This window comes from Micromys minutus (genome assembly GCF_963924665.1).
Source record: "Micromys minutus genome assembly, chromosome: 10".
NCBI classification, from domain to species: Eukaryota; Metazoa; Chordata; class Mammalia; order Rodentia; family Muridae; genus Micromys; species Micromys minutus.
The window spans coordinates 28,883,867-28,905,088 of NC_137979.1; the positions used below are offsets into that span (position 1 = coordinate 28,883,867).

The 21,222-nt window shown below is 44.9% G+C and overlaps 2 protein-coding genes across 2 annotated transcripts; both read right to left on the reverse strand.

Annotated features, from left to right (window-relative positions):
* Positions 1 to 5,112: 5,112 nt before the first annotated feature.
* LOC308426118 (small ribosomal subunit protein uS14-like) lies at positions 5,113 to 5,333 on the reverse strand. The gene has a single exon (XM_080923871.1). The coding sequence runs from the start codon at positions 5,306 to 5,308 to the stop codon at positions 5,138 to 5,140; it is 171 nt and encodes a 56-aa protein (XP_080779997.1). The 5' UTR covers positions 5,309 to 5,333; the 3' UTR covers positions 5,113 to 5,137.
* A 6,612-nt stretch (positions 5,334 to 11,945) lies between these two features.
* Positions 11,946 to 18,768, reverse strand: ERAL1 (Era like 12S mitochondrial rRNA chaperone 1; the record flags this gene model as incomplete). The annotated part of the gene is made up of 10 exons (XM_080922999.1): positions 11,946 to 12,745; positions 12,839 to 12,919; positions 13,037 to 13,186; positions 14,169 to 14,417; positions 14,498 to 14,610; positions 14,760 to 14,821; positions 15,021 to 15,067; positions 16,657 to 16,734; positions 17,090 to 17,217; positions 18,486 to 18,768. 10 exons carry the CDS (start codon positions 18,766 to 18,768, stop codon positions 12,623 to 12,625), a joined length of 1,314 nt encoding a protein of 437 aa, XP_080779125.1. The 3' UTR covers positions 11,946 to 12,622.
* Between the last annotated feature and the right edge of the window lie 2,454 nt (positions 18,769 to 21,222).

Genomic DNA, 21,222 nt, shown 5'->3' on the forward strand with positions numbered 1-21,222 from the left:
CATGTGAGCAGCTGCACTGTCTTAAGGTCTTTGTCCTATTACAGTCTTAAGTAAAGAGACTATAAAGATAGGCCCTGAGCTCTGGTCAGCATCCATATAAGAGACTCCCAAGCCAGACTATGGTGTCAAACTCCTAAAATATAAACCCAGAATATAAGAGAGATCATTCAAAGATCATGCCATTGTTTAAACTTTTAATTTTAAAGGTTGAAGAGACAGCTTGGTGGTAGAGCATTTGCCAAGAATGCAAAATACTTAAAAATTTAATTCCTAGCTAAGAAGAGAGAGGAAACCCAGCCAGCTGTGGTGGCATATGCCAAAATCCCAGCACTTGGGAAGTAGAGACAGACAGATTAAGAGCTCAAGGCCAGCCTAGGATATAAGACATCCTATCAGAAACAGGAAAAAGGGATTGGGGCCACAGCTCAGTGGTAAAATGCTTTGCGTAACATGCACAAGATCCATGTCTGGTCCCCAAACTACAGAAGGACAGGAAGAATTACATAGAGGAACAAGCATTCCAAGCACCCTGGGGGAGGTGGAAGCAGGAAAATAAGGAGTTCAGGCCAGCTGCCAGCCCATGAGACACTGTCTCAAAGAGACACAGAGATAGAGGGAGAGGGGAATAGCCACTCGTGTGTGTGTGTGTGTGTGTGTGTGTGTGTGTGTGTGTGTGTGTGTGTGTATCCATCCTGCAATTCAACTATTTCACACCTAAGAAAAATATGCATATATGTAGGTATAAAAAGTCATACCATCATTGTGATTAAGGATGCCTAAATATTGCTGGGTGGTGGTAGTGTGTGCCTTTAATCCCAGCACTTGGGAAACAAGGCAGGTAGATATTTTTGAGTTCCAGGCCATCCTGGTCTAGTGAGTTCTAAGACAGCCAGGACTACAGGGCCACACAGAGAAACCCTGTCTCAAAAAAATAAATACATAGATAGATAAATAAATAAATAAATAAATAAATAAATAAATAAATAAGAGGTTCCTAATTCAAACTGCCCAAAATGTTAAATATAAAAATAGAAACATGTGCCTGGGTGATGGTCAATACCTTTAGTCCCAGCAAAGGTAAAGATAGGGGAGGTTTGAGATTAAGGCCAGTTTTGGTCTACAGAGTGAGATCTAGAACAGCCAGGGCTACTGGGCTGCACAGGGAGACCCTGTCTCAAAAGACAAAAAAAAAAAAAGTAAACATGTATTTTTGAAATTGAATACTATGTAGTAATGGAATTAATGAACTGTTCCATGTAACAACTTGAAGTAATTTCCCAAATATAATTTTGACTGAAAGAAGCCAGAGACAGTACATTTTTATCATTCCATAATATAAACTCTAAAAAGTAGGCAAAGGTAATTTATGACAGCAGAGGTCAAGACAGAGGTCACCTTTGGGGAAAAGAGGAGAATGAGAACAAACAAAAAAACACAGGAAGCTCCTGAGAATGTCCTTCTAATGTACTGGTAATGTTCTGTCCGACCTGAGTGGCTGTGAGTGTGTTCATTTTGTGACAATTCACTTATGAATCATTCACTGAGTGGATGAATGTTGTACTTCAACAGAAAGCTAATTAAAGATCAGGAAGCTAAGGAGCTCATCGGTAAAGTTTGCTTAGCACATACACATATCCCAGCTCTGTCACTCGGAAAACAATAGAAGAAGTGTTAATTAAAAAATAAACTGCCTGGGACTGGAGAGATGGCTGAGCAGTTAAGAGCCTTGGCTGTTCTTCCAGAGGACCTGGGTTCAATTCCCAGCACCCACATGGCAGTTCACAACCATCTGTAACTCCAGTTCAAGAGGACCTGACACCCTTACACAGACATATATACAGGCAAAACACCAATATACATGAAAAAAAATAATTTTTTAAATAAAAAATGAATTGCCAGGTAGACGGTGGTAGTGCATGCATTTAATCCCAGTACTCAGACAGGCAGATCTCTGAGTTTAAGGCCAGCCTGGTCTACAGAGTGAGTTCCAGGACAGCCAGGGCTACACAGAGAAACCCTGTCTCAGAAATAAATAATAAACAAACAATCTGCCAGCCAAGCTTGGTGGTGCACAGAATCCCTGTACTTTGCCGAAGGATGACCAAAACAGAGTTCAAGGCCATACTCTGCTCCACAGAAGGTTCAAGTCACCCTGAGACCCTCAATCAAACAAAAGAAAAAAGAAAGGAAAGAAAGGAAGAGGATGGGGAGGTGTGCCTGCTGTGTAGAAATGAGGAGCTGAGTTCAAATCCCTAGTGCCCATCCAAACAGCCAGTGGCCACACATGCCTGTAGCCCCAGCATTCGGGTTTGGTGTAGAAAGGGGATTGCTAGAACTTGTTGGTCTTCAGCCTAGCTCCAGTTATATGAGAGACCCTGGCTCAAGGGCCTAAGGCAGATGGTGGTAGAGTAGAACACCAAATAGCTTCCCCTTGTTCCACATGGGTCAATGTACCCACGTGCATGTGCATGTTCCACACACATAAAAGCACATACACCCCTCAAAAAAAATTTTAAAGATTTATTTTATGTGCGTGACTACACTGTCTTCAGACATGCCAGAAGAAGGCATCAGATCACATGACAGATAGTTGTGAATTCAGGACCTCTGGGAGAGAAGTCCGTGCTTTTTTTTTTTTTTTTTTTTAAATATAAAAAGTATTAATTAAAAATTTTCAAAAAGCATATACTTAACATGTTTTTAAGCATTTAAGTAAAAAAATTAATTTAGAATTTTGACATTTCTGATGATAAATTGATTAATCCAATCACTACATTTTAAAGGCCCATTGTTCTGTATCTAGGAATACTACCTTGAATGGGGACAGTAAATGCTTTTAGTCCCTGAGCCATCTCTCCAGTCCTTCAGAACAAGGTTTTTGGGGAGTGGATTTCATTATTACTCTGGCTAGCCTAGCGCTTGCTATATAGACCAGCCAACAACAGAGATCTGCCCACCTCTGCCTCCACCACACCCAGCTCGAAAAACTTAATTTTAAAAACAACTATGAAAAAAAAAAAAAAAAAAACTAGAAACTATTTGTTTGTTTGTCTCCTTTGATCTCTTGTTAATGCTGAGAAAATAGACTACTACTACCCTTGTTTAGTGGACTAAAGAACCTGAACCATATGGAAGGGAAGAGACTTACACAAAGACACAGTGAATGTGTGCTTGCTCTCAACAAGGACTTGAACCAGAACCCTAGACTTGAAACTCATGTCTTCTACGGCTGAGTGCCATGACAGGGCTCTCTCAACAGGGTCTAGCTTGACCAATTGGTCTAGATTATTCAAAAACAATGACTGGCCGGGAAAGACTAGAAAAGGATGTGGATGAGGAGGCAGAGCCCTAGATCTAAAGGATGCTGGTAAGAAAGAAGGGATGACTTGGGCTTAGGATGAGACCAATGGACCCCCAGAATGGAGACAGCAGGACCATAACCCCAGAGCACAGTCTCAGTGCATGCTCATGTCTTTCATGTACTTGTGAAGGGCGGGAAAGGGTTTGATAAGCAAACAGGGACTTTCCGTTCTGCTGTCTCCATTCACTTCTGGTGCTTGTATGGACTCCAGCTTGTATGGAGCCCAGGACCCACCCTGGGCTGAGAGCATGGCATAGACAGGGTTAAGGGGCCAGGAATCTTTGCTTCTGGGGTGGGTAGGAACTGTCATCAGGAGAGCCTTTTTTGGCCTGATAATCCATACTGCCTATCTCTCCTATAGCAGCTGTGAGGCAGGCAAGTTGTCCTAGTGAGCAAAAAGGGTGGTAAGAGTCATCTAGCTGATGGTGGGAAGGAGCTGCTTCTAAAAGCAGGGACTTGAAAACTCTCTGGGGATTTCTTATACTGAATAACTAACTAGCTTTAGTGCTAGTGACAAGAGTGGCCATGGCTTGAGAGTAATTAGGCATAAATTACCTACTGATCCTGAGAACAAGAACTCAAGCCAATGAAGGCCTAAGGAGGTATTGGTGAAGTCCATTCATCCTTCCCCTATGTGTCTATGCAAGTGTGCAAGAGGCACACACACTACTATACACATCTTTGCAGGTGTGGGACTGAACACAGGAGACCGTGAATAGGGGAAGCTCGTTGCAAAGCCAGAGGGAAGAAGCCTGGTGTTTGGTGAGCTCCACTGTATACAGCCAGGCTGTAGAAGAGAAGCATCCACCTATATGATCTCATTGAACCTCACAAAATTATAGAAAAAAAGACACTTTAATGTTTTCTGACAAAGAAGTCAAAACTTCAAGATCCTAGACGGGGCAGGAGCCATTTAGCAGGTGTCAGGAAACCTCAGAACATGACAGATTCAAAGACATGTTGTCCTATCTGGCTGTGTGTCCATCCTGGATGGTGGTCAAGAAGCACGTGAAGACTCACTTCCTGTCCCTATAAGCTAAAAACTCTGCTTTAAGCCATGGACAGTCTGTGATGTGAGGACCATCAAGTGCCAAGATGGTGGCTCACAAGTTGGCAGAAGTTCAGAGAGAGAACAGGACATGGTGGGAGGATGCACTCGTAATCTTGCCACATGGAAGATGGAGGCAGGAAAATCCCAAATTGGAGATCAGCTTCAACCACTTGTATGGCCTAAGACCATTCTGAGCTACTCAAAACAAAATACACACACAAAGTTTTTAAAGGAAGGGAGAAAGGAAGAGAACGGTCTTGGGCTGGATGTGTAATTCAGTTGTTACTGCTTCCCTACCATGCAGTGGGATCAGGTGGGTGAGTGAAGTCGGCGAAAGCAGAAATTAAAGAGAGAAAGGAATGATATTCTTATTCTTCAGGGGCTTTTCCATACACCCTTCCAGAGAATCTTCCCAAAGAAGGTGGGGGAACTATTCTTTTTTTTTTTTTTTAAGAGTACCGGCCCTAAAAAAAAAAAAAAAAAAAGATTTATTTTATGTATGTATGTTGCTGTCTTCAGACACACCAGAAGAGGACATCTCATGCCCATTACAGATGGTTGTGAACCACCATGTGGTTGCTGGGAATTGAACTCAGGACCTCTGGAAGAGCAGCCAGTGCTCTTAACCACTGAGCCATCTCTCCAGCTTGGGGGAACTTTTTTTTTTTTTTTTTAATCCGGTTTCACTGGGTAGGCAGTCAGTCGAATAATCCATTCAAGGTGGCTTAGTCCAACTTGATGAAGCCTACGTCCTTCGCGTACTGCAGGAAGCACTGACGGCGCATGTTCAGCCCGTATTTACGGATCAGACCATGGCGGTTAGAGCAGACGCGGCAAGAGCGAGAGCCCTGGCCGAACTTCCGTGGATGACTCCAGTAGATCTGCTGGTGACCCATCTTGCCTTCAGACGCGCAACGAGGAAAAAGGCGGGGGAACTATTTTTATCCTCGTTTTTATAGCCAAGGAGACTGAGGCACAGAAAGATGAATTAAGCAGTGTACACACAATCAATCCCATTACTGGTAAGTGGTAAAATTCAGGTCTCTTGCCTCTGAAACTTAAATGGCCACAGAAACACGTGTGAATTCTCAGTGAGTTTGTGTGCAGGGTGAACATTGGCAGAACCCCTCTCAAGGGAAGCCAGGTCTAAGACCCCACTTCCTGGAAGAGCTCCAGAAGCATCTAGGAACATTATTCAACATGCACACTTGCTTCAGGAGCCAAGAGGGGGACATGCTGAGGACAGGAGAAGACTGGGGCACAACCTCCAGGGTGGCATCTGTTCTGTGTAAGGCATTCTCTGAACACTTCCTGGACCACAGAAGTGAATCCAGCTTGAGGCCATTCACAGAGTAGTTGTTAATATCCAGGAGTCATATGAGTGCAACAAGTGCTGAAGACAAGAGGAAAGGACCAAGGATGTGACAGAAAATTGAAAATGTCACAGAGCAGTGAAGATGGACCTTGGGTGGGATAAACAGGTCATTTACCAACCACATAAACAGGGATGTTTTCCAGCTTCTTAAAAGTTTCTTTTAAGCGTGTGTGTGTGTGTGTGTGTGTGTGTGTGTGTGTGTGTGTGTGCGCGCGCGTCACCATGTTTGTAAGTTCCCAAAGAGGGATCAGATCCCTGGGTTTGTGAACTGCCTCACATGGCTTTTGGGCCATCTCCCAGGCCACATCCCTTTCCCTGCATCTTTTGTTTATTATTTCTGTTTTCACACCAGGGATTGACCTCAGGGTCTCCTGAATAGTAACATGTACTCCACCACTGAGCAACACCACAGGCCTTCAGTTTTTTTCTTTCAATACTCACTAGCTCCTAGATTGATAGGAGGCTCTTACTTTTAATTCCTTGTATCTAAAACCCAACAGGAAAGCCAGACATGGTAGCTCATACCTCTAACCCCACAAATCAAGAGGCTAAGACTTGTCACAAGTTTGAGGACAGCCTGGCCACGGGGTGAAATATGATCTTAATTATAGCATCAATAAAATAAGATTAATGCCTGCAATCCCAGCACTGGAGGGGCTGAGGTAGGAGAAATGACATGAGTTTGAGGCCAGAATGGACTGCAATGTCTCAAAATACAACACGAAACAAAGCCCCTCACAGACTGATAACTTCACATAGTCAAGGGGAGACTAGAAGTCACTCACCCAGCAATGCCTTTGTAGAGGGAAGCTGCTGGATCTGAGTTGTGTCTGCACATGCGGACAGTATGTACACATTGTGTGTTCTGCAGGCATGTGTGCTCTCCTAGGTGTCTGCTGGCATCTCTCCTACGTTCCTGCTCTCTTGGGCCATACATTTCCTGTCACTCGGGTGGCAGGAATGCTGAGGTTTCAGATTTTTCCATCCCTCCATAGGCTGCAGTTTCCCATCTTATTTAAATGAGGAACTTGAGTTTCATGACTTGTTTTTTGTTGATTGGTTTGTTTTTCAAACAGATTCCATGCTAGACCCAGGCTAGCCTTGAATTTCAAGCACACCTCAGCCTCCAGGGTTCTGGATTGCCACCACACACTACCAAAAGCTGTTCCAACTGCTGCAAGAACTTTGGGAGTATTCTCTTTTTTTAAGTGTTTATTTATTTATTGTATATGAGTACACTGTAGCTGTAGTCGGACACACCAGAAGAGGTTGTCTGATCTCATTACAGATGGTTGTGAGCCACCACGTAGTTGTTGGGAATTGAACTCAAGACTTCTGAAAGAGCAGTCAGTACTCTTAACCGCTGAGCCATCTCTCCAGTCCCTGGCAGTATTCTTAAGGCTTTTGTTTGCTTGTAGACTCTTAAAATGGCTTTAATTGTGTATATGTGGTCATATCTATATATAGTTAAGTGTATACGTGGATACAGATGCTCAAAAAGTCAGAGATAGAAGGTTCCCCTGGAGTGACAGGTAGCCATCTGACCTGGTTACCAGCAACTGAACTGTAGTCCCCTGCAGCCCATGCTCTTGACTGCTTAGACTTTGCGGCCCCAAATTTAACTGTTCTTAATTTCACTATTTATAGTTTCTGAATTTTCTTCTTTTGTTTGAGGCAGTCTCAGGTAGCCCAGGCTAGCCTAGAATTCCTGCTCCTCCTGCCTCCACCTCCCCGGTGCCAGGATAGCAGGCATATTGCACCATGCCCATTTTATTTTGGGTGCAATGGGTAGTTCTGAGGGCCTTGCACATGCTCACACACACACAGTTATACTTCAGCCCATAATCCAAGAACTTAAGCTTTGCTTTGTTTTTTGTTTGTTTTGTTTTTTTCCAACAGGGTCTTGTTATACACCCCCATAGTTGGTCTAGAAACAGCTGTGGACCCCACTCTGCTGAGAACACAGGCATATGCCACCATGCTTAGCTTTCACTTTTCTTTTTGTTTTGTTTTTGTTTTTTTTCCTGCTCTGCTTTCAAACTGTAGCTGAGCTTCTGATCCTCCTTCCTCTACCTCCCAGGTGCTAGAGTAACAACCCTGCACCAAAATGCTGAGCTTAGTCTAAAGACTTCCGAATCCAGGAAAGGGGATAACATTCGAAAGTAAATAAAATATATTCAAATAAAATCAGAAAAAAAAAAAAAAAAGACTTCTGAAAAAAAAAAAATCTAAATCTAAGTAAATGAGCTTAAAGCTGCTGTGACAGGGGTCAGAGTTAGATGTCAGTAGAGGCCTAGACTGGCTCACAGCAGTCTTATGGAGGACATGAAACTGCCAGTCTGGGGCAAAAGCTGTTAGAATTGGGGCTCTCATGTGTTTTTCCACCCCATGCATTCCCATTACTATAGGACTTCCAGACAGGTAGAAGGATTCCATTACAGTTCCCTAGGAAGCTACGGAGGCAGAGAAGTAGAAAAGCAAACCATCAGGGAAGACAGACTTGGGAGGGCAAAGTCGTCCCAGGTCCTGCTGTGGCCCCTGAAGGCCTGATAAGCAGGTGCTTGGCTCCTACCCTGATAGTGCAGTCAGCTTATCAGGGACCCCAGGTTATCTCACCCAAGCCCAGACTCTGTTTCAGTTCCACACCCTGATCACAGAAGTCCCCACCCATAGTGAGAGGCCACAGCCGCAGTCTCTCTGGCTAGTAGAGATATCTGTCCTCTACTTCCAGGACCCCTCACTTCTCTCATCCTAAGACCAGGCCTAAACAGTGTGGTGGGTGGCATGAAATGGGGCCCTGATGTAGGAAGAAGCTTGGCTGTCTGTGGGTCCTGGAGTAGAGGTGGCTTTGGGGGTGGGGGTTACAAGACAGGAAAGGAAGGCAGGAGATGACATGGCCAAAGCACCAATGGTGGCATTTTCTCCCCTGTGTATCTCTCACTTGATTCACAGCTTGCTGGACCATGTAGCATCCCTGAAGCTCAGAGAAGAGCAACTTGCCACCAGCTATACAGCTAGTGAGGCAAAGGGAAGCAAAAGGCACATTTGCAGTATGCCGGGCCTCACCATCACCACAGAATGGGCACCAAGAGCTCCATTTTACATGTGAGGAGATGGAGACTAAGTTTGGTCCTAAGCCATGGAGCTGGATGTAGTGAGCTGTGACTGTCACTCAGGGCTGGTCACTGCTAAAGCCAGGCAATCTCAGGGTTTCCAACGTGTTTTCAAAAATGTTCTATAAAAGCCATGCTTGGAGGCAGATGCCTACCTATAATTCAGCACCTGAAAGCAGGATCAAGTTACGCAGGGAATTCCAGGCCAAACTCAGACACACAAAAAAGCAAGCAAGCAAGAGGGAGGAAGGGAGAAGAAACAGAGAAAGAGAATTTCAGATGCCTAACCGAAGCCTGCCTTCTCTGTGGTCCTCTGTGGGTAGGAGCAGAGCAGACTTGGGTATTGGCTTCTTTGGACTCCAGTGGCTAGCATCTGTGCCATGTGAAAGCACTTTATCCAAGTGGGCCTGGTATGGCCTGTAATGCCAGTTACTTGGAAAACTTGAAGCAGGGGTATTGAAAAATCAAGGCCTACCTGAACTATGCAGTTAGCTTCAATGTCAGCCTGGGCAGCTCAATATAAAAAGTGAAGAGGGGGGGCTGGAGAGATGGCTCAGTGGTTAAGAGCACTGACTGTTCTTCCTGAGGTCCTGAGTTCAAATCCCAGCAACCACATAGTGGCTCACAATCATCTGTAATGAGATCTGATGCCCTTTTCTGGTGTGTCTGAAGACTGTACTTGTATATAATGAATAAATAAATAGAAGTGAAAAGGTGCAGAGGACTGAGCTGTGGTGTAATTGTCCAGTGCTTGCCCTGCAGACATACAGCTGGGTCCATTCTCAGCACTGAATAAACCTGGCATAGTGATGACAGCCTGCAGCCCCTGCACTCAGTATTGGACACAAGCTCGGAGTTCAGTGTATCACATGCCTCTACTCCCAGCAATCAGAGAGGCAGAGGCAGGCAGATCTCTGAGTTCAAGGCCAGCCTGGTTTACAGAACGAGTTTCAGGACACAAGTCTACAGAGAAAACCTGTCTTGACAAACAAACAAAAATGAAATGTGAGGCTACATGAGACTATTTCAGTAATAAAAGGAGAAATAAGCATGATATCGCACACCTTTAACCAAGCACTCAGGAGACAGAAGCCGGCAGATCTCTAAGTTCTAGGCCAGCCTGGTCTACATACAGAGTTCCAGGCCAGCCAGGGATATGCAGTAAGACCCTTTCTCAAAATGAAACACAGAATAAAAGCACTGTCATCCATACCTACATGAGATGTGTCTAAGAATGATTAAATAAAGAACGAATGGACAAAGAAGTGTCCCTATAGCAGTAACACTTAGGGACCTGACACCAGTGCTGAGGAGGTGAGGGGGTTGGGGATCGTGCATGGCAGAGGTGGAACACACATGCTGGAAACAGACACCCCCACAGAACTGAAAGGTTAGGTCTCTCCTCCCACCCCATCCCCCACCCCAAAGGAGGGAACAGACCAGACTGTCTAGGATAAGAAAGGGGCGGAACACCCCCCAGAATGAGGGTCTAAATAGGGGAGGCTCAGCTGTGGGGAGTGCCTCATCTGAAGTTCCCGCTTCTCCACAGGGAGAGACCCAAGCAGTATCTCACTGAGTCTTGAGCTCTGAAAATATAACCCCAGGCCCTTACACTGGCTCCCACAAGGTCTAGGGCCTCAGGTGCTCTTCAGCCTCCCAGCAGAAGCCCCCGCCCCCAGGGGACCTTGCCTGGGGTGGCAGGCAAGCTTTACCTCTGCACATCTAGCTCAATCTTGGGCTCAGTACAAACAGTCAAAGTCTAGGGATGGAAAGTTAGGCTAGGGTTCAATGAGCTTGCCCCCAGATAGATTCTCTTTAGATCCAGTTGCCAGGACCCTCCCTGTCCTATACTGATTCAATTAACATTCCCATCATCACCCACAGTAAAATCGGGCCTTTCAGCAAGGCTCCAACAACTAAGCCCTGAAAAGCCCTGAAGAACGTGGTGAGGGTCTTTCTCCTTCCTAGACCAGTGGGGTGGGTGGGTAGCCTGTTTCCTTGGGTGGGGATGAAAGGTGAATATTGCCTTAACAAAGTCACCCACTTAGAAGAAAGGAGGCAGGGTGGGGGTGTAGTTCCAGTACTGGGGTGCATGACTAACAGGATTAGGAGGCCTTAAGTTTCATCCCCAGCACAAAAGACTAAGCAGAAAACAAATTTAAAAAGAAGCAGAGCCTTGTCTTGTCTCATGAAGCCAGCAAGCGAAGAGTTAAGAAGTAGGGACTTCTAGAACCCGGGAAAAGTGCCCCACCCAGGGGAGGGGCCAGAGGGTTAAAAGCCAAGCTGCTTGAGTGAGAAGAGACAAGACAGGTTCTCCTTCCAGAAGCTTCCCTGGACAGAAGCTCCAGCTTCAGGTAAGCACTCCTTGGAGTGGCTATCAGCTTATAGGTCTGCCCAGGTGGAAGCTCAAGACATTGTTTCTACCTGTAACTCTGGATCCCTAAGAGATCTGAATAGACCTTAGCTTCCTCCTCTAGGCCACCTAGGCTACCCCCCTCCTCTAAGCCACCTGTTATCCTGGGCCACAGAATCACGGAGATGTTGCTCTAGGAGGGAGTGGAAGAGCAGGGAGGTAGGGAGTTGTGTGTCCATCCCTGACCGGCCCTGACCCAATCCCCTGGCTCTCTCCAGGCCTGCTGCTCACCTCCTCCTCCAGGGCCTTGGCTGGGATATCATCATATACTGTAAGTTTGTGATGAGACACTACAGTATAGATGATGTACTAGTCTGGGTACCTCAACTCTAGAGCCTGCCTGGTTTGTAACAGAGATGCTGAAGTGGGCTGCTGCTTGGCCTATCAAGCCTACTGATAGCTGTGGCACTTGGGAATGTCGAGGAAACCGTTACCATTACTGAGTTTAGTAATGGTAACGGTTCTCTTGCTGCTCCCACAAACTGTGCCAAGAAGAGCTCGTGACTTTGGAGCAGACTCCTGGAAGAAAAAGGACAAGGCTGACAAGAGAATGGGGGTGGGAGAATGGGTACTTTTTTCTCTTTCCTGTTCCAAATAAATAAAAGATAAGAATAAGAATACTTGTCATTTAACTTTATTAGCATCCAAGACTGGGTGGTCCAATGGGTATGGGAGGATCTCTGTGAGTTTAAAGCTAGCCTGATCTATATAGGGATAGCCAGCCGAGTTGTAGGGTGAGAACCGGTCTCAAAAAAAAAAAAAAAAAAAAAAAGCGCCAGGCAGTGGTGGCACAGTTTTAATCCCAGGAGTCAGACAGGTGGATTTCTGTGAGTTCAAGGACAGCCTGGTCTACACAGTAAGTGAGTTTCAGGATAGCCAGGGCTAAAATGAAAAACACTGTCTCAAAAAAAAAAAAAAAAAGAAAAAGAAAGGAAAAAAGAAAGAAAGAAAGAAAGAAAAGAAAAGAAACAACAGTTGGAGACTCAGGGCCAGAGTTTGGTTCCAGTACTGCAGAGGTGGGATGTCACTAGTCACATCATGGGGATGTGACTTAGAACCATGGGTTCTAAGACCTATACAACTGAGGCCCTAGGCAGAGGAACTGCCTGAGAACTAAGCTAAGGTAGCTTCTCTCCTTCAATAGAAACATGGTTGGGCAGACAATGTGCAGAATCAGCAACGCCAGTTGGCTGGCAGCCAGTCAGTGTTCATGGCCCTTCCCCGTTCTGTAGACCCCTATGACGGGCAGTTCTAGTCAGTGACTCTGCAGCTTGAGCAGGGATCCACTCTGAGTAGTAGCAGAGAATGGTCATTTGAGGAGTTTCACAGAGAGGCGGATATGAACGTCACAGAGGAAGATGTCCATGAGGTCTCGGCCCACCTCCTGTGCAATCTGGGAGATCAAGAGGCCCTTCTGACCAATCAGGATCCTCTGCAAGTAATGAAAAGAGAGGCACATGGTTCTGCTCCAGAGATGGGAACTGGTTAACACTGTGCTACCCTTCTCTGAGCATCTCTTACTTACCACATGAGATTCTTTGGGCACCAGAAGGTTCTGTTGGATCACTAGCTCCCCACTTGGTCCTTCCTCCCATATCACTGTCTTCTGTATAAGGAGAAATCATGAATAGTCAGGCAGGCTCATCTCTGTATCTCTTGGTACCCAACTGTTCCAGGTGTGTGCCTGGTATATAGGCCCTGGGTTCTTTTACTCTGTCCACACCTGCTGCACACTGTAGGGCACCTCCTCAGGCAGGTACTCTAGGAGCTTCTCTCTGATTTTATTGGCACAGATCTCTTCAGGTGTCTGGCTAGTGAGGACACCACTATGGAATTCCCAGGGTCCTGGCTGGGCCTGTGTCAGAAGGTATTGCTGTGGGCACAAAGGAAGAGTAGGTTCTTAACTCTCATCAGAACATTAATTTATTCATGTGTCTAGGAGAAAACAGGGACTTGATTATGACTGGGCCTCATTTATCCCAAGCTGACCTTAAAATTGCTATGTAGTAGCTAAGGCTGGTAAACTCTTGACCTTACTTTAGCTTGACAAGCCCTGGAACTATAGGGGTGAGCTACTACAACTAACTGTAATACCTTTTTTAAGGCTAGAGAGATGGATGACTCAGTGGTTATGAGTATAGACTGCTCTGCTCTCCCAGAGGTTCTGAGTTCAATTCCCAGCAACTACATGGTGGCCCACAACCATCTGTAATGAGATCTGATGCCTTCTTCTGGTGTGTCTGAAGACAGCTACAGTATACTATATACATAAAATAAATAATCCTTAAAAAAAAAAAAAAACTCAGGCAAATCAAGCTGGCCTTATATGTCCTATTTTGTCCAGGCTGGTCTCCAACTTCCAATCTTCTTGTCTCTACCTCCTAAATGCTACAGTTACAGGTGTGTACCCCATGTCCAGTTTATGTGGGGTTATTGAATCTAGCACCTCTTACAGGAGACAAGTATTCTACCAACAGAGAAACATTCCTAACTTTGTTTTTGGTTGCTATGTTGCTTGGCTAACCTAGAACTCACAATGAAGACCAGGTTGACCTCAAACTGAATAATCCTACCTCTGCCTCCTAAGTGCTGGGATAACAGGAGGTGTCACCACACCTGGCTGTTTTGGTTTCCTGAGACAGGGTTTCACTATAACTGGAGATCCTCTTGAAGATGACCTTGAAATCCTGATTCTCTTGCCTTGACCTTTCAAGTGATGGGATTACAACCATAAATTACTACAGCCAGATTTATGTTTTGTCTTTTAAAAGACAGGATCTGGACAGTCACACAGGTCTGGATGAGACCTATCATAACACGGTACAAGTGGTGGATTATGGGCAAGGCAAACTGACCTTCAGTGTGTTCACATCCTTGTTGTTTAGTGCTGATAACATGAAGATCTCCTGGAAGTTGGGCCAGCCAGTTTTCTGAGGGTTTCTCACTGAGTGTGTATTTGGGTCCTTAGTTTCAGGGCCAGGGCAGTGGGTGCCAGTGTGTGAGCGCAAGGCCTGCTTGATGTTAAGCTTCTTGCCATTGACTACACCTTCAGTGAGGGCTGCCGTCAGCTCCAGGAGAACCGACTTCTGCTTCAGGCAGTCTACCTGGACATGTGGGGCCGACAAAGTACACGATGAGAGCGATGGGATCCTAAAAGGAAAACCCTCACGTGGGCAGTACTCACCTTGTTTAAGACGAGGATACTAGGGACCTGGGAGAACTTGGTCAAGCACTGCAGCACCTGGGGGCTTAGCCGGTTCCTGGTCCACTTGTCTGACACATCCACAAGAACTACAACTAAAAGGTGGCAGGACAGACAAAAGAATATCTATAACCTTCCTTCTGACCCACAACAGGTTCCTGGCTATGGGGCCTGGCCAGACCTTGGCTCCCAAACTCCCAAGAATGAAAGTCCTGTTAATGGGCTTCAGATGTTTGAGTCTAACCAAGGTCAGCAGATTCCATGCTCTTCCATGGGTCTTCCAGCAAAGAGAGTTCCAGATGGTGCCTAAAGAAGAAATGTACCAGTCAGGAAGGCTTACGACTAGTCAGTCAGCTCTTATAAGGAATGGCATGTAACAGGGAAAACTTTTAGCTCCTATAAACAAATTTCCCCTCTTATTTGCCTGTTTTTTTTTTTTTTTTTTAATCACCACCCCTCCCCCCGACAACACACACACAGAAACATCTGTTCCCACAGTTAATACCTTTTCTGTTTAACAGGACTGATGATGCCAGGTGTGTCAAGCAGAATCTAGAATCAAAAAGATACCCACACAGCACACCCCCCAAAAAAGAAAAGATTCTTAATGGATTAGTGGAGAAAAAGGCCACACACACTTTAGGTTCTAGGATTCAATCCAGGGCTTTATTCATATTAGGTAAGTATTCAAGGATTTGAACAAGAATTTGCAGTCACAAGAGGCTTTTTTTTTTTTTTTTACTTTTTTACTTTGCTAAGGTCTCACTTGTAGCCCTGGCTGTCCTGGAATTCTCTACATATAACAGGCTGGACTTGAACTTAAGATCCATCTGCCTCTGCTTCCAAGTGCTGTAATTAAAGACATGTACTACCACACATAGTTAGAGAACAGCCAGCTTTGATATTAGCATTCTGCCTTTCCTTCATGGGCAAACCGTTACTGATCTTAGATCTCTTACCCTTCAGTATTCTTTCAGTGCTAATGGGACCCCAAGGGAAGAGGGGGACTATGAATAAATGAAAATATGAATGCTGGAGAAGTGGCTCAAGGGCAGAATGCTCGGGCAGCACTCAACCCTGGGTTATATCCCCAGCACTACACAAAATAAAACAAACAAAACCAGAGTTCAATGCCGAACTGCTCTGTTTAGTCATGTATGGTATCACACTCCCATAATCCCAGCAGTAAGGAGGCAGACACAAGAGGATCATTTCAAGTTTAAGGAAAGATTGTCCTACAAATTGAGTTCAGTGTCAGCCAGGGCTACAGGGTAAAACCCTGTCTCCAAAAGTAAAAAAGAAAAGAAATGTTGAGAGCTGGGTGTGGTGCTGTCTCTTGCACGTGAGTACTGGAGCACCTGAAAAATGGAGTAGGCAAGAAGGTCATAAAGTCAAGATTGTTGCTAGTTATATATGGAAGGAAACCCAGCCTGGGCCACACGAGACTGTCTCAAATACAAAGGATGGGATGGTTCGGTTGGTCAAGGTGCATGCTGCCAAGCCTGACAACCTGATTTTGGTGCCAGGACCCACAGAGTGAAAAAAGAGAAGTGAATCCTACAAGTTAACCTCTGACTTCCACAAAAGCACCAAGGCACCTGAGCACTGACACACAGAACCAACTTCAGAACAGAGGGCAAAGGGGGATGGTAGAGAAGAACTACATGGAGCCTCGTAACTGAATCTGTGCATTGTTTCTTTGTGTATGTTTTTGTCCTTCTGAAACTGGGTCTTATTTTTGTTTGTTTGTTTGTTTCAAGACAGGGTTTCTCTGTGTACCCTGGCTGTTCTGGAACTCACTCTGTAGATTCTGGCCTCAAATTCTGCCTTCCAAGTGCTGGGATTAAAGGAGTGAGCCACCACTACCAATAGAACTGAATTATCATTTATTCTTATTTATTTGGTTGGTTGGGAGTTTTTTTGTTTATTTTGATTGTTTCGGTTTTGAGTTTCTTTGTGTAGTCCTAGCTTTCCTGAAACACACGTTGTAGACCAGGCTGGCTTTGAACTCACAGAGATCCGCCTCCTTTGCCTCCCAAGTACTATGACTAAAAGCATGTGTCACCATGCTTTTATTATTTTTTTTAAAGCTATTTGTTTAGTTTCACTATGTGGTTTACGGAACTTCTACAGATACCTACCACCTGTGTCTCCTTCTCTGTGATGACCCCAAGAGCTTGGCAGCGAGTGGTGTGCACCTTCTTTGACACAGGAAACACCTTTCAGGAAGAAAGAGGTTCCAGTGAGATGCCAGATTGCTCCCAGACCACCCATAAAAGAAAAGCAAGAAGTGAATGGAAATAAAAAGATAAAAAAGGGTATAGAGGGCCTGGAGAGACAGTTCAGTGAATAACAGAACTAACTGCTCTTCCAGAGTAGGTTCAATTCCCAGCTCCTAAGTGGTGGCTCACAACTGTTTATAACTCAGTTTCAGAGGATCCAACATCTTTTTCTGGCTTCTATGGGTACCAGACACACAAACAGTACACATACTTGAAGGTGAAACACTCGTATACAGAAAATAATGTGAAAAAAGGGAGGTGTAGAGATTGGGATGATAAATTTGTGGCATACTTTACGGCCCAGCAGTTGATTGGAAAGTGTTGACTTCCCTGCATTTGGGGCTCCCAGGAGGACCACTCGGAGGACCCGTGGATTCTCAGGCATGTCAGGAGCATGGACCAAGAGTAGATTCTGCTCGTCTGTGTTAGGATGGGAACAGGAGTGATATATTGGATTCTAGACTCCATTAGATACTCAGCTCTGATGACCAAAGAGGTAATCAAGATAAAAGATGAGCACACCAAGCAGAAGCCACCCATTCTTATCTTTGGGACTATTTTGGCCTTTGATTTGACTTGGTTTCATCAGCTTGCCTAACCTCTCTAAGTCTCTTGGTTTGTTTCTTATGTAATGTGGAATCACATTAACTATCTATAAATAGCTTCTTTTTCACAATGACAACTGTGTTAAAAAAAAAAAAAAAAAAGGTGTTCAACACAGGCTAGGCCTTGTGATACATTTGTAATCAAAGCCCTTAAGAGGTTTAAACAAGAGTGGATTGCCTTTGAGACCAAGGCTAGCCTGGGCTACTTAACTAGACCCAGCTTCAAAAAAAAAAAAAAAAAGAAAAAAAAAAAAAGCCACCACACTAAATTATACCAGAGAACAGGTTATCCTGGGCTAGAGTGAAACTCGGTCTCAATGTCATGTCACATGGAAAGCAAATAGCACTTTCCCAAGTTGCATGGAGTACAGTCTAGCTAGCAGGAGACTAGGCACTGTTGATTGCAATAGAGTATCATGAAGAGAGACTGGAAAAGTTTGCAGATCCTTCATAGCAGCATAGGGTGCTACAGTCAGAGTTGAAATTTTTCTAGAACTGGAGATCCTGTTGCCTCCACCTCCTCAGTGAAGGGACTACAGGAATGCACCAAGAGGCCTGGCTTAATTTAGGATCAGAACAGGTAGACAGGGCTCAAGATGTACTATTCTGCTTACTATATGAGGACAGAGGGAGACAACTTTGCCTTCACTGATGATCTTTGATAAGCATTATGGATTGTGACCAATATAGGTTTCTTCACATTCCTAAAACTCTTTGTGTTGTTGTTATGTTTGTTTATTTATTTGTGTGTCAGCGGGAGCTTATGAAAGTCATAGGAAAATTTTCTGGTTCTCAATTTCCACCAAATGGGTCCCAAGGATTGAACTCAGGTTGACAAGCAATAAGAGCCTTTTTCTGCTAAGCTTCTTCGCTATCAAACACTTTAACAGCCTTCACCAGTCGACCCCAGAGGCAGAGGAATTTTACTTAAGATACATAATTTCTACTGTTAAAACCATCAGAGGCCAGTCATGGCCAACACTTGTAATCCCAATACTTAAAAGGCTTGCAGCGAGTTCCAAGCCAGTTTGGGCTACACACCAAAACCTTCCATAAAACACTTAACATAGCTGGACCCTTTACCTCTGTGCACCGACACCGCGGGGACGTTCGGAACCAACGAACTGTCAGGCTGAGGGAATCCAAGAATGCGGTCCAAGGCAGAGTCCTGACCATAACGACTAGAAGCCGAGGCAAGGAGGGGACCAGAGAAAGTGGCGCCCACGACACAAGACACGCTCCTTGCCTGACTACCTAGAAGACAGCCGGGCGGGGCAACCCACTCTCTCCCCGCAAGCGAACCCACCTGCCAGGCCCCCAATAAAGCCCGAACTAGCCTGGCGCAGTGCTGCCTGGGGGCAGCCATTTTGCCGCAATGCACCCTGGTACCGATCAGTAGCGCGCTACGATTGGACCGAGAAGCCCACAGACCAACGAGTGGAAGAACGCTAGAACGGCCCAAACAGAACTGGAGCATACGGGGCACCCGGGCGGCATAGAGAAACACGATATCCAGAGGCTAAGGAAAGGCAAAATTGTGATGTATTTACTGCCTTGAGTATAACGGTCGTCTTGGACTCGCATACACATAATTTCTTCTTCTGCCAAAGTTGTGTAAAAGAGCTTTTTAACCATGTCTTCTAAGTGTCGACATTCCTCGGGAAGCCAAGCCGCAGAAACTGCTTTTAGCGCCTCAAGAGTGGAAACTCTCTTATTGCTAGGAGTGGGCATGGGAAAGGGTTCTAAGCTGCTTTTCAATAGATTTTTTAAAGTGATTTTTAACCTCAACTCTGCAGGATCCTTTCTTATTTCCTCTTTGGCTGTGTTTTAGCTGGGCGTGGCAGTCTTAAGGTTACTATAGTTGTGATGAAACATAACCAGAAAGTACTTGGGAAAGAAAGGGTTTGATATGGCTTATATAGCTCGAACCACAATCCACTGATTGGGGGGGAGCACGGGAGGAACTCAAACTAAGCAGAAACTTGGAGACAGGAGTAGGTGCAGAGGCCATGGAAGGTGTGCTGCTTACTGGCTTACTCCTCATGGTTTGTTCAGCCTGTTAGAGCATCCAGGAACACCAGCTCACGGCTGGCATCACTCACAATGGCCTGGCTCCTCCCACATCAATCACTAATTAAGAAAATGCTCTACAGGCTTGGCTACAACCCAATCTTATGAAAGCAATTTCTCAATTGAGGTGCCCTCTTCTGAGATGACACTAGCTTGTGTTAAGTTAAAATAATACTAGCCAGCACAGGTTGCTTTATGAAGTCTGCACCTTTTTGGTATCTAGGCTTCAGTTAAAGAGTGATTCTGTGGTAAACATTCCTGTTGTACAGCAGATTGTATTCATCTTTCTAAATAACAGCTCCTACCTGTTCCCAGAGGCTAAATCTTACTGGAGGAAAATGAACAACATTAACAAGAAATGAACAAAGCAGGTGGCTGTATGTGGTGGAGCATTCTTGTAATCTCAACATCTGGGATTACAAGAGGCAAGACGATGAGGATGTTCAGAGCCAGCCTGGGATGAATACTTGTCTCAAAGAAAAGAGGTTGACAAGTTGGGGGTCCTGGCAGGATAGATGTTGTCTTAAATCCCAGGGCTGGAGAGGGGTTGCAGAAGGAAGATGATCTCTGTAAATTGGAAGTGGACTTGGTTTACCTAGTCAATCCTAGGCAAGCCAAGGATATGTGGTGAGATCATGTTTGTAAATAAATAAAATTGCAGGGACTATAGGTAAACTGGTGAAAACACTGCTGTTCAGGCTTGGTGACCTGAATTCCAACCCTAGAGCCTACTATCAAGGTGAAGAGAACTGGTTCCTGGAAGTTGTTCTTACACTTTATAACACATAGATAACATACACACAGAGAGAGACAGAGACAGAGAGAAAGATAGAAATCAAGAGACACAGAAAGAGAGAAGAAATGTTTTAAAGTAGGAACTGGAGTGTAACTCAATTTGTAGAGCCCTTGCCTAGCACACAAGAGGCCCTAGGAAGGAAGGAGAGAAGCAAGAAATGGTGAAGCTGTTCAGCCACTTAGGAGCTCCCAGAATGCTCAGGCAGCCAGAGGAACTTAACCTGACCTTCCTTGGGTTTTGTGGCTTTGAGTTCCCTGTGTCCTTTAAAGCCTCTTACTCAAACATCCCCACCCCCACCCCTCTGCATCTTGTGCTGGTGATTAGCCAGACAGTCAAACTCTTGAAACTGTAAAGAAAAAAATTATCATTTTTTAAAAAGATTTATTTATTTATTATATATAAGTACACTGTAGCTGTCCTTAGACACACCAGAAGAGGGCATCAGATCTCATTACAGATGGTTGTGAGCCACCATGTGGTTGCTGGGAATTGAACTCAGGATCTCTGGAAGAGCAGTCAGTGCTCTTAACCACTGAGCCATCTCTCCAGCCCAAAATTATCATTTTTAAAGCATCTCCTACATATAAACACTGCAGGGTGCTGAGGACACCTCACATCTAGAGGTTGTGAATTCTCCTCTCTGTATGTATATGTGTCTCTTATATGTGTAACATTAGTAATCTGACAGGAAGCTGCATTACATTAGTACAGTGCTTCAGTGAAAACCTAAATGAAGTTTAAGAGACAATGCAGGGGCTGGAGAGATGGCTCAGCAGTTAGGAATACTGGTTGCTCTTCCAGAGGTCCTGGGTTCAATTCTCAGGACTCACATGCAGTTCAGAACTGTCTGTAACTCCAATTCCACAGGATCAACACATACATGCAGACATACATGCAGGCAAAACACCAATGCACGTGAAGTGAAAATAAATTAAAACACACACACACACACAC

What these genes read in the sequence shown, in the direction of transcription:
- LOC308426118 (XM_080923871.1), bottom strand. Translation starts at nt 5,308, where the DNA reads ATGGGTCACCAGCAGATCTACTGGAGTCATCCACGGAAGTTCGGCCAG.